General features: G+C 37.5%; 1 protein-coding gene across 1 annotated transcript; it reads left to right on the forward strand.

Annotated features, from left to right (window-relative positions):
* Nucleotides 1-2,656: 2,656 nt before the first annotated feature.
* opn4xa (opsin 4xa) lies at nt 2,657-12,163 on the forward strand. The gene is made up of 8 exons (XM_053339902.1): nt 2,657-2,793; nt 9,414-9,547; nt 9,762-9,965; nt 10,060-10,231; nt 10,511-10,672; nt 10,925-11,032; nt 11,120-11,288; nt 12,059-12,163. The coding sequence occupies exons 1-8, from the start codon at nt 2,660-2,662 to the stop codon at nt 12,161-12,163; spliced, it is 1,188 nt and encodes a 395-aa protein (XP_053195877.1). The 5' UTR covers nt 2,657-2,659.
* The last annotated feature ends 6,175 nt before the right edge of the window (nt 12,164-18,338 follow it).

Below are 18,338 nucleotides of genomic sequence, written 5' to 3' on the forward strand. Positions count from 1 at the left end.
TGACTAACCCTAACACCTAACTCCTTTCTATAATGCAGCTCAGAGTCAGACAGGATGTGGGTTTGCATAGGATAAATGCTGTTAATATTGCGTGACTCCATGTGCACTCTTGATTCCATCACATTAACAAAACATAAAAATCCTCTTATAATCACTGCCGCAGCTGAGCAATGACCAGAGGGAACAGCAAAGTCCATACAGTCATTTTCATTATCAAAAATGCCTTGACTTAATCACCTCTTTGATAAATATGTCTTAGCATGGCAGTCATTTGGCGCTTGTGACATATTAAAACTTAAACTCTTACGCATCTTCTCTGCCACTGCCATCCATTTTAGCTTTGATGTTGCCTTACAAGCATTGGTTTTGAAATCTTCCTGTGGGAATTTGTTGATTCTTGGCTCTGAAAATGCATATTGTGGCTGTCCCAAGAATGACCTCGTGAAATCTCTCAAAGTACATCAGCTCAATAATACTGAGTGAGTATCTCCTCTCTGACCAGTAAGGCCATGGCACCTTCGTTGCTCTTCACTGCTGCAACTCTTACTGTCTAAAGTGATTAATACTTAGCCAACCGATTTCACAGTTTGCAAGGGGTTAATAATTTATATTAAAAGGCACTGACTGCCATAATCCTTTTGATCCTATAAGCTATATGCAGTTCATTACCAAATAATAAAATAACGGCAAAGTAATTTTGGTCCAGAGTAGAACAAAAAAAGATACTACAGAGGAAGTTCTTGGAACATTACCAAAAGTATCAAAAGAATGAGATTTGCTGTTGTCCCATACCACTCATTACTTACATGCTGACATGACATTACTGTGCTAAAGGCCAGGATGTTTTTCTATGTTCACTTTTAGATGAAGAACTGAAAAGGGAGCTATATGGCCTCAAAAAATCATCATGTTGTTGACATTAGGAAAAGAAGGAGATCTGGGGTCAACATATAAAAGGGGCCGTATTCACAAACATTCTGAGAATGTTTCAGTGAGCTCCTAACTTCCTAGCAAGGAGTCGTAGCTTAGGAGTAATTTAGAAAGATTCTCAGAGCAACTCTGAGCAAGGGAAGCAAGGGAGAGAAACGTTTTAGTCAGGAAGATTGGTTGACTCGTTGTTAGTTATGACTCATTCTTTTAAAAAGGTATGATTGGTTGATTAAATAAATAAATAAATAAACTAAAACCTCTTAATGATACTGGGCATAGAATAGACAGTGAAATGTATACAGTAGACCTAATCACAGAATTCAGTGTCTACTATTTTAAAATATATTTATGCAATGAACATATCTGTTGAAAAAACTGTAAGCCATACTTTACACATAGTAGCAAGTAGGGGTGGGAATCACAAGAGGTTCCACAATACAATATTATCATGATACTTGTGTCACGATATGATATTATTGATTTTTTTAATATATTGCAATATGCTGCGATGTAGTGAAATTCATTACCTTTTTACAACTGCAAATTATGTCCCCAAAGGAAAACTTCCTACCAGAAAACCAACTAGAGCCATCTAGTGGACTGAAAAAAGCTAATTATTTTATTTTTCTAGTACGAAAAACTATGCTGTATTGATTTTTTCCCCCACCCCTAGTATTAAGTAGCCATAATTATATAGTAGCCCGTTCACATGCGGATCCACATTTTTCCAGTTGCCAAAGCGTTTCAAAGTGCTTCAGTGTTTGGACAGTATTTCTCCCACCTCTTTGTCTTTCCATTGATCGAAAACGTTCCAAGAAACCTCTTAGAATTTTGTCAGTAAGAGCAGCTCTTTGTGCTGGGGCAATTTATCAATATGGGCCCACATTCATGTCTGAGACTCATATGCATAAACATTGTTTTTGACAGATTTACAAAGCTGTTCATACATAAAGGCTGTTTTGGAAATCCTTGCTGAGATTAGAGACACTGTTAATCACCCCTGAATATGTCAATATTTTCTCAGATTACAATTTAACCATTCACTGTCAATACTTTATCCTCTACACAAAGCTTGCAATCCAAACAACATAGACAGCTTGTCCAACTTACCAAACAGTGATGTAGAAAGTGCTTCAAGTTCTGCATTTTCATTAGAACTTACAGATACACTCCCCAATTTTCTTATAGTGCCCAACACTAACCCCAAAACCCAAAATTTCCTGTTTGAAAACTCAACAAAGTTCACAGTTGAGATTCAAAACATCACCAGTGAGCTGGGAGGAAATGTGGGGATTTCCTCAGATTTCCTAAAAAAAATATGTCCGCACAAAACTGCTACATGTCTGATATATAAAAACAAAAAAGGATAGATACAAAATATTAAAAATATGTTATGTAATGTATAAACTACAAACATAATGTAATGTCTAAACTATTACAGAGAAGTCTCAACTAATTCACGTCCTTGAGCAACTTCATAAAATGTTGACATGAAGGAGTGCTAACTGAATAAAGATGCAGTGTTGCAGACTCAAGCTGCATGCCATCATGTCCTTGTATATTTTGCCCCCTGGACATTTTACTTGCTGATCTTAATAAATACTCTTACATAATGCTGGAAAGTTTAGTCGGTCAGAGAGGCAGAGAAGAAGACTGGGTCACCATGACGTGCTGTACTGCAAAGACAGACCCTCTGATGTTGAAATCTGTGTATGTTTTTGTGACAGAAATGGACAAGGATCACGGATTCTATCGGCAGGTGGATGTCCAGGACCACGCTCACTACATTGTTGCATTCTTCGTCTTGGTGATTGGAACAGTGGGTGTTACTGGGAACGCCTTGGTCATGTACGCATTTTTCTGGTAGGCATCTATTAGATTTTCTTTATGGAAGGGGTGATTTTTGTTATTTTCTGTTATTTCTATACTGTTACTATGTTGGATGTCTCTGTTAAATGTGGCCAAAGGTCCAAAACTTGAGGTGAACATGTGTAAAAATCCTCCTTGAAAGCAAAAAGCCAGAGTGTTCTGAACGCTCTGTTTGCAATGTCACCTTTACTTCCTCCTCGTGATGACATCAGACTATCTGTGCATGCCCACAACAAGCTGCTCTTTCCATAGCATTGTTGCTAAGCTTGATCCATGGATTACTCATGCTGCGTATTCACATATTTCAGATTGGATTTGGGCTCAAACGTACAGGTGTATTTGAAAAATTTCTACTTCAAGTAAAGAACAAGAAAAAAGCGAGAAATCTCCCCACTACTGTTAAATTATGCAACTTCAGGAGCCTAACCAAGGAGAACAGAGTCGGCTCATTGGGAGGGGGGCCTTAAGAAACTGGAGTAAATCAACCTGTTTCAGACAGGAGCAAAACTAAGGGGCTGCATAAATGATAAATAAGGAGTTGTCTTAACTGTAAATCATGCAAAGATATTCCAGTAAAGCCCCAGAACATAAATATACACCTATAAATATACATGATATGTCCCCTTTAAAACAAACTATTGGTTAGCTGAAAACAATTCCTGTCCATGAATAGCTTTCTTTCTCTTTTTCAAATTATTCATTTCACACTGCATCTTCGCTCCAGGCTGCTTTACAGTGATTGATTATTACCAGATAAACTAGTAACAAAGAAGGTGCAGTTCCAAATGATTAAAGTAAGATATGATTTGCCTTTTTATTGTCGTCACTTCATCCATAACCATTCTATAATTGTTCTATAATGTATTTTTTGAGTTAGATTCCTGTCTGAGTACTGATGAACAGATGCAACAAATGGAAATGATTTTCTCATGAGGCATGCTGACATAGTACTGCTTGCATATCAAAGTGGTTTTATTTAGATTCACAGGCCCTATACTTAATTGTTTGTGAGGCATCACAGTTGTTCCTGTGCAGAAAATAGGTGTCAAAAATAGTGGTTGTTTTTTTAATTAAACACATTACCTCGCTCTTTCTAGTCATGTAGTCATGTTTGTGTGACCACTGTTACTTATTACAAATCACCAGTACACAATCACTAAAGACATTTTTCTGTTTTTACAGATCAAGACTGAGCAAAATATTTAAGTGGATTTCATTTGGAAACACATTTTGGATTACTGGTTTATTAAGTGCAACTGTAACTGCAAATATCCATTGAATTCAATATGCAATTTAAAATAATTTGGCAAACTTAAAATACTGATGAAGTCTAATGAACAATTATATTTTTAAACTGACAACCATTAGAACTCTCATGGACCAAAATAGTCATAAATGTAGTACTGTCGCAAATAAACAGGGAGTGAGAAAAGAACAGATCAGAAAGGAAAAAAATAACCACTGACATTGTGGTTGGAGATGTCTGTAACCAGAGAGACTAGATGTCTGAATGATAACTTACAAATGATCTAATGACAAAGTCTGTTCATTCATATTTGCAGCATGGTAATCAAACAACGATGAAGGCTACATTTAACATGGTAACAAACCTTTTTGCAACACATTTCTGTACATGCACTTGCCCTAGAATCAAATTCAGGGAATTCAGGAAGGAGGGCACTGTTGGACTGAGAGAGCACTGTTCAAATTATGGTAAAATTCCAAAACAAGTGATTTCTCAGTAGCTGTTTGCCAGAGGACTGTTTGGTGATATTCAGTGAATATTCACTTTGGGCATAATGAAAATATGAAATAGCATGTTTTAAATGTCTGACTTCATTGCAATATCTAGCCTAATGGATTCTAAAATATATCTAATTGTTGCTCAGATTCTTTGTAATTAAATAGCACAATGTTTGACTATTCACTGAAACTAACATATATCAACGTCAAATTTTAAACTGCAATAAAACTAGTGAAAAATTCAAAGCCAGCATTTCAAGCAGTTCATGTGATGTACTTTCTGCAAAATGACTGAATAAGGGAAACAGTGTGTTCTTGCATTAGAAAGTACAGATGTCATGAACACAGGCAGAAAGGTCTTCACAGCAGCCTGCAGGCATTCAATACCAGGACACAGCCTAGTGATTTTCTAACTGCACTGTATAAATCAATGCATGAATTCAACAATTCATTCAGCCATTCCCTTATTTACATACAGTCAAAACCACGCTTCCACATAGACCACATAAAGTGTAAATACTGCAGCTCAGGGTAATCCAATCAACCACTACAGTACAGTATGTGCCTCACATCACCATTGCCTCATATAAAACGCTAAAGTCATATAACATCACCAACATCAGTGCAGCACGATTCATTACAGGACTAGAAGAACATTTAAAAAAGAATTTGCTTATCTGAATACCTATCATTTTAAAATGTTGTGACATAAATGATGCAGCCGATAATTTCACTTCCCTGCCTCAAGCCAAAAAGCAACCCAAGACAGCTTTCACTGGCTTTCATACTTGGTGTTAAAACCTGATGAAGAAAACTTGTGTGATGACTTTGTGCCTGATTGGACTGAGGATTTGCTTTGATAAATTATTGAATAGACAAATTAACAATTCAAATACAGTATATAAACCATCATTATCTTCCCTTGGTAGTGGAATTACCAGCTAAATCAGCTAATCTTTAAACCTACAATAATAATAGAAATATATTTTCCCCTGAAAATTCATGATTTTTGTAGAGTGCATGATGGTTTACCAGTATGGCTTCTTTGGACAGCTAAAGGTGCAATATGTAAAAATCCAAAATTTCTTCTCATTAATGACATCAGTGGTCATTAAGTGAGCTGCAGTCAGCATCCTGTTCACACTCTCCATCAGTATGAGTGAGCAAAAAATATATATAGCTAAAACCACAACATATTTCACATGCACTGCAGTAATGTTACCTTACATATCCAAAAGAAAATAAAGCTAGTTTGAAGACGGATGTTAGTGGACTCCATTGCTAAGCTAACGTTAGCTAGTGTTGCACCCTGTTGGCGTAGCAGAGGAACGGGGGACAGGCAAGGAGAATATATATTATTCTCAGAAATCAGTCCACAGGTGGCCAAGAAAGTCTGGAAACATTGCATTTTATTTCTATACATTCTGTTGACAATTTAAGTTAATTTTTGAACGTTTTAAACTAAACTTCTTACATAATTCTTACTTATTGCACCTTTAAATGGAACTGAACCATTGTTAATATTATTAGTAGCACATGTGCTTTTCCTTCAATGACATGTCTTACTGTCTGCTGTGAAAAACTTAATACATTTTGAGGCCAAGATTTCAATGGCAACATACTGTACCAATTCACTTAAAATGAAATAAAAATATGAAATGAGGTCAATATACTGTATATACACATGGGTGTTTATGTTACATGTATACACTAAGGTTCCTCCTGGGTATATAGTATTCCACAGAATGCAATGAAGAACCAAGTGTTAGATACAATCCTGAGTCTGACATGTTTTCTGCATTAAGGTCTAACGTCCAGTGAAGTACGGCAATACAGAGCTACCGTAAATGTCGCATCACTCAATCTCTACTCCAGTCACACTTATATAGTACACACCCATTCACTTACATGTAAACACACAAATACACTCTGGGTTATCTGTCTGTGCAGTGTTCACTCTTTTTAGTATTTTTACAGTGAGTGGACAAAACAAGGAGCACAAAGGCTTTCAGTACTAATGTAACAACTGAAGTAAATATTAAAGGGGCCATATTTTACCCTTTTCCACAAGTTAACACAGTTCCCAAGGGTCTAAATAAAATGTATTGGACATGTATTGGTAAAAAATAAAAAGGATCAAGCACCACAGCACAGTTCAGAATGGCCAGTTTGTGTGTAAATAAACACATCAAAATGATGACAAAATAATTACATCATGATGTTAATTTGTAAAAAGCCTTAATTCATCCCTTGTCAGATCTGTCTGCAAGACGACAGCCAAACAACTTTGAAAATGCTTGTTTTTCATATTGATCAGGGCTATGCTGACATCCAAGCTGCTCCATCCAGACTCAAAATAACATCATCTAAAGTTATAAATATGGCAGTGACATTATTGGTTATATTGTTGAGATGTGCATATTGTGTAACTTTAAAATTATATAAACTCAATGGCATTGATGTGTCACTGGCAAGATGTTTATAATTAACGACAACAGCTGAGGTGGTGTGCAATTTCTGGTGTTAGCTCTCAATAGGTTGAGAGGCAAACAAACAAAACTCCTCCCAGAGGTAAAGCGCTCCAGAGGAGAGCAGAATCAGGTGTTTATTCCTCCAGAAAACAAGACAGCAGCAGAGACGCAGGACTCATCTGCTCTGCAGCCACATGTTGGCAAGCGGCAGCTCTGTCCCCTGGTCTGGACCCGAGATACGCACATATCTTTTGCTTAGAAATTCACTTTAGTTTTGCTTAGCCTTGCTTCTCCCTATGTGATAAAAGAATGAGCATGACATCTGACTGGCTTGTTGAATCACAAGAGTGTAGTGCTAGCCAGCACACAGCAAACGGACTGGGTGGTCTTATTATCAGTACAAGTATTATTATCTTGTGTTAGTACACACATCAGAGACCCAAATACATAGGCACAAGCACCAATTTTTTTTAAGTTATGGCACTATGTGAGCATTAGTCCAAGACTCTGATATCCTAAATAAGAATGCATATAGTATTGTTTCTAATTCACTTGGAACAAATGTTCATCCTATTACATCCGTGTCCCTATACTATAAACGTGGCCTTTTATTTCACAGTAAATGCTCACTGACACAGATTAAACTGATACTTCACAGATGAAAGGCATCAAAGGCTGCTATAAATAGTTAATATTCAAAACCCTACATCAGAAAAGGCAGAACTAATGTATCGTAGATTTCACAAACTTGTAGCCCTCTACTCAGCCCAGCACTGTTTCTTGGGGATTGTTTCAGTATACCAAAATCAATAGTGGTGAAAAAGCCTTTTGAAGCCTGCTGCGGTATGTTTGCAGAAGGTTATGCAGTAACCACCATTACCATGCATTACAACATGACCATCTGTGCCCACTTGTAGCTTTAGAAAATAACTTGTGCTGCCAACATCTGCTATGGCCCCCACATGGCTGGTTCCAGGTTCATTATTGCAAATTGGGTACATGTGTACGTTATCACAGGTTCTTGTGATGTGAAACTATGTGATACTTTAATAGAATTTGATAACGTCAAACTTGGCACTGCACTTACTCGTGCCCGTAGTAAGACACCTGCCACGTTTGAAATCAATTGGATGAACGGTTTGAGAGATGCGAATAACAGACAGACAGACGTTCCTATAATGTATAGATAGATTTACAAATCAATTTCTGACCTCTAGTAAAAAAGTGCCAGCTACAGTGGCTTTTTCACTAAAGGTGCTAAAAGCATTGAAATTGCTGTCATTGTCTCTGATAATTGTTGAACAGTAAGGTTGTGCTTTCAAAATTAGTCAACAAACTTTACACTAAAGAATCCATTAGTACTGAAGCTGTGCTTGTGTTCTTTCATTTCATGTATACAGGACAGTCTCACTGTGTATATTTATGATCTTCTGATTCCCTTGATGAGAGTTGTAATCTTCATTTCATCTCTCTTTCAGTGCAATAACATTGATATAATATAATAATAACAACAACATATGAAAGTGAGTTTTTGATGTGCTTTTTAATTTCAATTCTGAACTGGACTTCAGTTCAGAAGGATGCAGATTTGGTACTTGATTGATTGCATTGACCAGCAAAGAGGAGATGCTCCATATGAGCCCCTGACCTGTGTGTATGTCTGTACATCTCTCTTGGGCACCTAAAGTCTTTCAATAAGTCAATAACTCAACACTCTTTAACACAATAATTGTATTGTAATCCACAGCAAGATCATTTAAATATACTTTACAATACAATTTTAACATTTATCTTAAAATTGTTTGGTCCAGTTAGAAAGCACTTTAGGAAATAGACTGCATTTATATGTCACTTTAATCCAAAGTGCTTTACAAGTTTCCTCTTATTCACTCATTCACACACACCAATGACAGTGAGCCATGTAAGGCCCCGCGCCTCAGGACTGAACAATGAATTAATTGATTAGTGGACAGCCTGCTGCCTGCTGAGTAACAGCCTGATTTGAAACTAATATACACATTTAGGATGATGGTTTTCCAAAATGCAGAAGCTGTGCAGAAATCAGTTTTGAACTGTGCAGAAATCAGTTTTGAACCACAACAAAGTAATAGTTAGCAGTTAGTTAGCAACAAACATTGCGTCGAAGTTTCTGAGCATATGGAAAATACTAGTGCATGAATTACAACTACAGCTAATACTACAACTGAAATGATGTGTCTTCATTCATACTGATTTAAAAACAAAAAAATATATGCTGTGCTAAAGGCCATATTTTTGTTGTAGATTACAAAATTCAGAAAATGTATTTTGTTTGATAATATACATGTCAACAACAAGTATTTTGTGGAACAGTGAGCACTTTTCAGTGATTTAATTATTTTCAACCCTCCTGTGTTTCAGTAACAAGAAGCTACGTACTCCTCCCAACTTTTTCATCATGAACCTGGCAGTCAGTGACTTCCTCATGGCAATTACACAGTCACCCATATTTTTTGTTAACTCTCTTTACAAGGGGTGGATTTTTGGTGAAACAGGTATTTCTCTTTTTAACATGCAATTCATACTTTATGTATCTATGGCAGTGTTGTTTATGTATGAAATATAGTACCCATTCATGTTGGGCTGTGAATTTACGTCACTAAAACTGTATGCAAAACATCTGTTTTGTCATTATCACATTTAAGTCACAGTCTTCCAGTTACGAGGGGAAATGTATTAAAATGCTTTCTTCTTTCTTCTCCTCTGCAGGCTGTAAAATGTATGCTTTCTGTGGGGCTTTATTTGGAATCACTTCCATGATAAACCTTCTTGCCATCTCTGTAGACCGCTACATTGTCATCACCAAGCCTCTGCAAGCCATACGATGGACCTCTAAAAGACGCACTCGCTTCATTATTGCCCTTGTCTGGCTGTACTCTCTAGCTTGGAGTCTTGCACCACTTTTGGGGTGGAGTAAGTCATTTATTTTCTCACCTCCTGGTTCTTTTTATGCAATTATTTGTATACTAGAGTTTATACACATCCTTCTTATCTCTCCTTTCTCAAGGTTCATATATACCAGAGGGCCTGATGACCTCATGCACATGGGACTACGTGACATCTACTCCAGCCAATAAAAGTTACACTTTGATGTTATGCTGCTTTGTATTCTTCATCCCTCTGGGCATTATATCCTACTGTTATCTGTGCATGTTTCTGGCAATCCGCCATGCAAGCAGGTGAATGAATTAACATAGGTGAATATTCAGAACTTTAAACTCTTTGAAAATAATTGAAATGCTGCCATGTATAGTAAGATTACTTCATCAGTACTTAAAAACTGCAACTGAGTCCACTGTCTATCACAGTCCATGCCTCATAATATGTCTTCAAAACAAGCCTGCAAATGCTACTGAATTTATAATATTTTGATGTGATTTATTTTCAACCATTTAGCCTCTACATAGGTTTATATTCCAAGAACTAAATTTTATTATTCCTTCTCTCCGTCCTAACAGAGATGTTGAGAAGTTGGGGTCTCAGGTGAGGAAGTCAACCCTGATCCAGCAGCAGTCCATCAAGACTGAATGGAAGCTGGCCAAGATTGCCTTTGTGGTCATCATAGTGTTTGTGCTTTCCTGGTCGCCCTATGCATGTGTCACGCTCATCGCCTGGGCTGGGTAAATATACAGTACAGTATGACAAGGACTCTTTATGATCCAATGATTTTTGGAATAAAACCTTGAATAAGACATAGAGGGTACTTGCTTGCATCATGTGATTCATTTCAGCCATTAACCATGAACCATAGTCCACCTCTTGTAGAATGTAATTATCTATGGCATGGTGAAATATTACGCAATATGGTTAAACTACAGTATAAGTATCACCACAGGTGATGGACAGTTCTGCTCTGTTCAATCACTTTTCAGATATGGAAGCATCCTAAATCCCTACTCCAAAGCTGTCCCAGCAGTTATAGCCAAGGCATCAGCCATCTACAACCCTTTTATTTATGCCATCATTCACTCTAAATACAGGTGAGTGCACTCATCCAACTAATCAGTAACCTAAGCTTGAGAAAGATGGAGTGGTTTTGTTTGAGTAATTACTATTTTTTAAAACAGGGACACACTTGCTGAAAAGGTCCCCTGTCTACACTTCCTCGCCCAGGCCCCCAAGAGGGACTGCATATCAGTGTCACACAGTGAGTCCTCCTTCAGGGATTCAATGCTGAGCAGACAGTCATCCAAAACAAAGTTTCACCAAGTGTCCTCCGTGTCCACAACTGACACAGTGAGTTTGGCTTCTACACTATACTAGAATACTTTCATAAGTAGAAAAGGCACATTTGGCTGGCAATGGCACAACCGTTCGGAGTCTTATTGTGAATCTTGTATACAGCCTGCATACCTGTTGCACTACCATGCAGTCTGTAGCATAATAAAAATATAGTAAATGTGTAGATTTGTGGAACTGATCTAAATAAATCCCTAGTGCTGCACCAGGTGCGCCTCGTGTTTCATCTCTGTACACAACAGGCCATGATGTACTGAAAGCAGAGTGCCCCTCCCTGTGCGACTGACTGTTGAACTGTCAGGCAGCGAGGAAGACTGAGCAGGCTGCTGGTTAACGAGCTGCATATACTGTATGACTGCAAAATCTGATGGGGGGAATTAATTTCTTTTACATTCCAATATAGACATATTGATATATAAGCTATTGTCATTGTAGTTAGGCCCAATCATTTTAAATAATTGTGGTTCTCATAATTAATACTGTTTACATTCAGTAAATATTGACTATATTATTTTTTATGACCGTGGGACATTTATGATTTGTGCATACATATTGTCTAAGGCAGTTCTAAATTGTTTACAGAGTAAGAACAAATTCAGGTGAGAACATATTGATGAATCCCGGATTTGTGTTTTAAGCACAGATTTATGTATATGCATTGTTTGTGAATGAGGCCCATTGTTGTTTTCTACTAGGCAAATAGTTATTATTAAGTTACTTAAATTCTTACCTCAATATACATATATTAATGTGCATTTCCACTGCAGCAGGTTTGGAGTGATGTTGAGCTGGACCCAATCGACCGGAGCCATTGTGTGAGTTCCAGTTATTCCCTTGAAGCTCTGAGAGAGAAAGTACAAGTCACAGGTTAAACAGACCAAAGAAAAGGGAGGCCAAAGCCTGGAACAGGTAAAGTATGTGCTCATTATACATTCAAATCATGTCAACATGTTAATTTAAATGTAGGTTTTTAATTTAAATTCTGTTCTAGACTCAGAGAGTGAGGCTCACTGAACAGATGTGGCTACAACCTTTCATCTGAGTCTGTTCAACATGTTAATGCCCGTGGCCCAGGGGAGAAGGGAGGAGAATCCTGAAAGCTGGAATAAAAATACAAAACAGGAAGATGAGTGAGACAAGGAGGGTGAATGTGAACAGGGAGGGAAGCACATTATGAACAGAAGGAGGAAGATGTTAAGGAGTCCCAGGTCCCCATCCAGCTGGACTCTTTGGACAACACTGTATGTTTGAACTCCCATGCCGCTCTCAGATCCAACTCAAAGAAAGACCTTCTGGACCACTGTTATTGTGAGGAAAAAAAGGCACACAGGGAAAACCAACACAACTGTTGTTTGATTTACAGCCTCTGGACTGTTGAAAAGATTTCTCTCCTCAACACCATGAAAATGTTGAAAATGTTTGTCTATATAGATATATGACTATGTGTTACTGTGACACAGCAGAGTAAGTAAGTTTGTTTTTATGTCTAAGAATGCTGAAGCGATCATTTTTAGCAACTTTTATTGCAACTGTCATGCGGTTGTAGTGCCATGCAGTACAGCAGATATAATTGTTTACTTGTGCAATCGTATAACTGTGACACACATCTCTCCTCTTGCTGTTAACAGAAAATAATACAACTTTTGTTTTTGTTAGAGTCAAGTCCTAAGTACTATCATTATTGTCACAGTGAAACAAAGAAAAAATGTACATGTGAACCAAAACTTTGAAGGACCTTTGGAAAGTTCAAAATAATATGCACTTTTGTCAGAAAAGCCAGGATTCATATATACTAAGAACAATGAATAAAAGACAAACCAGATTTGTGATGAACTTGTTGGGGATACCAAAGATAGATCTTTTTTGGAATAGTTCTGGTTTATTTTGTGAGGGAGCTAACTTTATATATTTGTTTACTTTGTGTCTAAGGGTAGCTTTTAACCATAGCCATTTAAATGAGTGATGAAAAAAAAGGTTAATATTTTTTTGTGAATGCCATTTTATATTTATATGCCAAATCTATAATGCATCCATGAGTCATTGTAGAAGTCATTTTAAATGTGTGCTGTGTGTATGACACTGTATAACAACGTTTGTTATGTTTTGTAAGTTGCTGAAATGGTGTGCTGTACTTTAGTAATTATGCTTCATGCTACCCAAGGCTTTCATTCACCACAACTACACTGAGAGTGGGGTTTTACACTTGTGATTAAGTTTTTTGCCAACCAAAGTGTGAGAAACTGTCAAACTCAGCAAGTCATAAAGACATTCAAAACTCTGGTGTATCATACACGTTCATGGGTTTGACACATTCTGATATATAAACTATACATTATAATTTACTCAGGAACAGTATTTACCCAGCAGCAATCCCTTTCATTATTTGAATATTCAGTATGTGTTGCCCTTAGTGCTGCTAACCAGAATCATTTTCATGTACAGCGTATAAGACATTAACAATCCTATTTTTTCCAATATATATATTTGTGTCTTTATAACTTGCTGATTGAGACAGTTTCCTCTTAAATACAATGCTGTCAATTTGAAAGTGCTATTATGAAGCATTATGAACTAATATCAACAACTTACACATAATAAACTTTGATATAAAGAGTGATATGGATAAATATAAACATTTCAATTGAGTCTAATTATAATGTTTTACACATGCATTATAGGACCTGCATTATTGACATGGCCTTTCATTTCACTTACAGCACATTATTTATCATATGTGAGACACATATGAGTGTTGGTATTTTTTTTAAATAAAACACTTAGAACTTCTCTCAAAAGACTAGCGTGAAAGAGACGAGCATTACATTTAACAGATGTTCAATGGTGGCTTTAAAAGCAGGACACTTCATTACAATGTGCTTTGACCATCTGAGCCACCACAGTGACCAAAGTCCATTAATAATATGGATCTGTTGAATTTATGCCTCCAAATGCAAGAGGTTGTTGCACAACATTATGCATCCAGTTTCAATTTGACTTACACAATCATGTAATCACATTGTACAGTAGCCATAAAGGCTGAGGCAATGAATCTACCGTGACACTTTAAGTGTGTTCTTCCTTCAAATTCAAACACCCAGAAAGCTTCCTTTTGTAGGGTCTTTGAAGTTTAATTCCAGGATTTCCTGAGCGGTTCACTTATCCAGTTATGTAAAGATGAACCAACGGTATACACTGTTACATGAAGGACTATTACACTTCAGTGGTTCAATAGCATTGCGCAGGGGGATTTTGCTGCTGGGCTTCCCATTGGTTTATAACCATATATTGACATGGCACACATGTAGCTGAAAGAAAGCCCAGCTGACCTATACATCAGAATGCAACATCTAATAATCTGTAGCGTTACTGACTTCGAACAGCTAATGGTAATCTGTAGAGTAGGTCATGCCTTTTAGTATGTAACATAAATCAATGCATTTTAGTTCAACAAAATACCAGTGTGAAATTTGAACATTTAATAAAATACAGTGCTGAGTCTGCAACACACATCCCAAGTTTAAACATGCTCATCATGTTTTCTTTACTCATACTTTACAAACTAGGAGCCAGAGGTGGTTTTTTAAAGATTTTGTTGCATACTTGCATTCATCATGTACAAGAAATTGGTTCAAATTTGTCATCTAGACTGAAAGAATTCATAAGAATGTTGCTCAATATTACCAGACATATTGAACTACCATGCTGCTGCCTTCACTGTCCAGCAGACAAGAAACTGTTGTAGCATAAGAAACACTTGCATCCTTTGGGTAACATAAATGTGCTTATTTATTTAATATTAATCTGCCCATTACTGTTTGATATTTGTTCTGGAGACTTTAGCATGATGGTAGGGCTAGACCATAAAAGTGTTGCACACTTTACACAATCAGCTTTTTTTTCAATCTTCCTAGCCTTGATTTGGCTTTATGAAATCTTAGTGTAAAGCTACGTACCAACAACAAGGAGTAAAACTGCAATAGGAACTTCTTGGAAAATCAGCAGACAGGATGGTTAATGCCTGCGGAGTCTTCCTGGGTCAGAACAGTTTTCCAGCACCTCAACCACTATCATCGACCTCAAGCTTAAACAAAACAAAGTATGGTACAGCAAGAACTAGTGAGTTGCACAAGACAGCTTTCACAGCTCAAAAAGCCTGCCCACTCTTCAGTCCCACAGCAACTCTCTAGGAGGACTGACAAGGTCAGTTAGGGGAGAAACAACGGTAGTGAAGTTACAACAAAATGTCCTGTAGTAACCCACTAGGCCTACGAAACGTTTGGTGGTGAGAGCTGGGTACTCAGTAACAGAACAGAGCTGATCTTGGCTGCAAGGGGGAAAACTGTTCCTGACCTACTTCCTTGCCAAAATAAGTAATGGTAGCTTTTACAAACTCAACTTACTCAGGTTCTGGGTCAGTGAGGTATTTTCTGCTGAACAACAGTCAGGAGGGTCTACACCAACACTGTCCATGTGAGTTGCTAAAAGGTGGCAGGGGTGTTACACATGCCAAATGCCACTGGACTGGAGGAAATTGCCGGAGGCTCTCAGTGTCAGGAGCTCTCAGTGTCAAAGGAACTTGCTAGTAACTTTGAAGCAAATCAACTTTGGTCACATAAAAAGCTGTTCTTCTATACAATTCTCAACAAGTGGAAGAGGCAAAGAGTTAGACGTGGTTGCACTCTTAACTTTCTGACAGTCTGTGTTGAACCTAGGAGTCGAGTCAGTGGATGACCAACTATCCCTCCTAAACCACAACCGCACACACCTTTCCACCTCATATACCATGATGGTAACACTACAGTGAATAGTATGAGCAAAAGGTAGTAGCATACACACTGAGGTTGAACACATAGCCTGCAAAAACATGCAATGTCATGTTTCAACTACAAATGCCACCAACCACAAATGACTCCACTGAGACTCCAAGCTTTCAAAGAGGTTACAGTAAATGAACAAAAGCTGTATGAATGGTGACCATAAGCCGCAAGCAAATTACAGTTAAAAAGCACAAACAAAGATTCAAGAAACTGTCATCCAATCTAAAGTAGCCTCAGTACAAAATACCCCATGAAGTACCACACAATGAGCAGACTGCAAAAGCAGAGCTGCACAATAGACAAAACTCACAAGCAAAGGCGCGCTCAATCTACATCGGCTTCTAAATGACTAGCCTCACACAAAAAAATTACAAGGGGTTAAAGAAGTGAAATGTTAAACACTAAACCCCAAATATCTTAACCACAGTTCATTCACACACAAAGCAAGCCTCACACAGGCCATCCTGGGCAGCCACATGCTAACCTTCAGACAGGATTTTGACATGTCTAGCCTTCTACTCTACAACTAAACCACTTCCCTATCTATCTGCAGGATTACTACTTGACTTTAACTATTTACCTTCAGTGATGCACCTGGGTACGCAATGGGCCACCACAAGACTATCACACAAAAAATTAAGAAGTGGTGCTGATCTCTCCAGCACCTGCATTCTTACTCAGCTGTGCATGTTCAACTCACTAACTAACCAGAATCTAAGGCTACGTTCACACCGCAGGCCTTAATGCTCAATTCCCATTTATTGCTCAAATCCGATTTTTTGTTTGGCTGTTCATATTACACTTTTAAATGTGGCCTCCTGAAGTGACCCGCATGCTCAGTTGATCATTAATGACGTCACGCACAGAACGGTGTTTACGGAAGCGAACATGGCAACAGTAACAGCTGGTGAAGTTACAGGTAGTCTCATTTATGGTCTAATGTTAAAAACAGTGTGTGGCGGCAGCCGGCAAATTTGTGAGCGGGTGATGTTAAAAAGGAGGAAGAGGTGACAGAAAATGAATACTTTAATGATGTCTTTATGCGGAGCTTTAGCTGTCTGTTGCTCCAGAATGACGTCAAAGTTGCATTAAATGCGACCAGATTGCGGTATTAAAAAAACCCGATATGTATCCGATTCAGTACCACATTTGAAAGTGGCATCAATCGGATTTGGAAATGGGATATGGGTCACATTTGAGCGAACAAATCGGATTCAGGTAACTTTTAACTGCGGTGTGAACGTAGCCTAATGGACTAGGTTTATGACCCCATTATTATTTTACAGCTCACACATCAAACATTACAAGGGACACAATACCAGGAGAGAAGTTTATTGCAAGCACATTTATTGTAATGAATGAATGAATAACTGAAAAACAGATACTACAGAGCACTACAAAAGGATAAAGCGAGAAAGAGAGACAAACAAAAGGGCCTGTGTATAGCCCACTAGCAGGTGCCTGCCAAGATGATCAACCTAGGGGAATCAACAGGAAATACCAAACTAAACTAGGATAAACTGAATATCTTTAGGTTGTGAAAAAAAATCTGAGGACATCTCACTGGGCTTTGGGAAACATTTATGACATTAAGACTAAACAATGAATCATTTAACAAAACACAGATGGTTTTACAGTGAAAATAACCATTAGTTGCAGCCCTAAAGATGAGATTTTAAGGCATGAACCTACCCACACTTGCGGAGGAGGGCAGGATTAATAATAAACTCCCTACCCCAAGGCCATGAATTTCATAGTGGCTTTAAATCCACAACATTGCATAAAATGTGAAGCATGTACTTTCTTTGATGACCACTAGAGGGCAGACAGACACTATGCCACAGAAATCTGTGTAAACACTGAAACCTTCACTGACATATAACAGAAACTCTATAATAAATAAATGCATAATAATAATAATATAGCACCTTAAGTCTTCATAAGTCTTTGCACTGACATACAAATGCAGATTAAAAACATTCATTGAAAAATGTGGATACATATAAATTATGAGGAAATCTACAAGCCTATCTACTGTGATTGTGTGACATACAATATGCAATTATAGGCTAATTTTAAAAACAAAATATGCTATGTCAATGTCAAAGTACAAATAATTCCAAATGGGTAATTACTGGTGGTAGTACATAGTACACCAACATGTGTTTAGTTCATTCATTAACAAACAATACACTTCATGGATGTGTGCTATCATACAAAGGTATGATGG

Source organism: Scomber japonicus, chromosome 19, assembly GCF_027409825.1.
Source record: "Scomber japonicus isolate fScoJap1 chromosome 19, fScoJap1.pri, whole genome shotgun sequence".
Taxonomy (NCBI): Eukaryota; Metazoa; Chordata; class Actinopteri; order Scombriformes; family Scombridae; genus Scomber; species Scomber japonicus.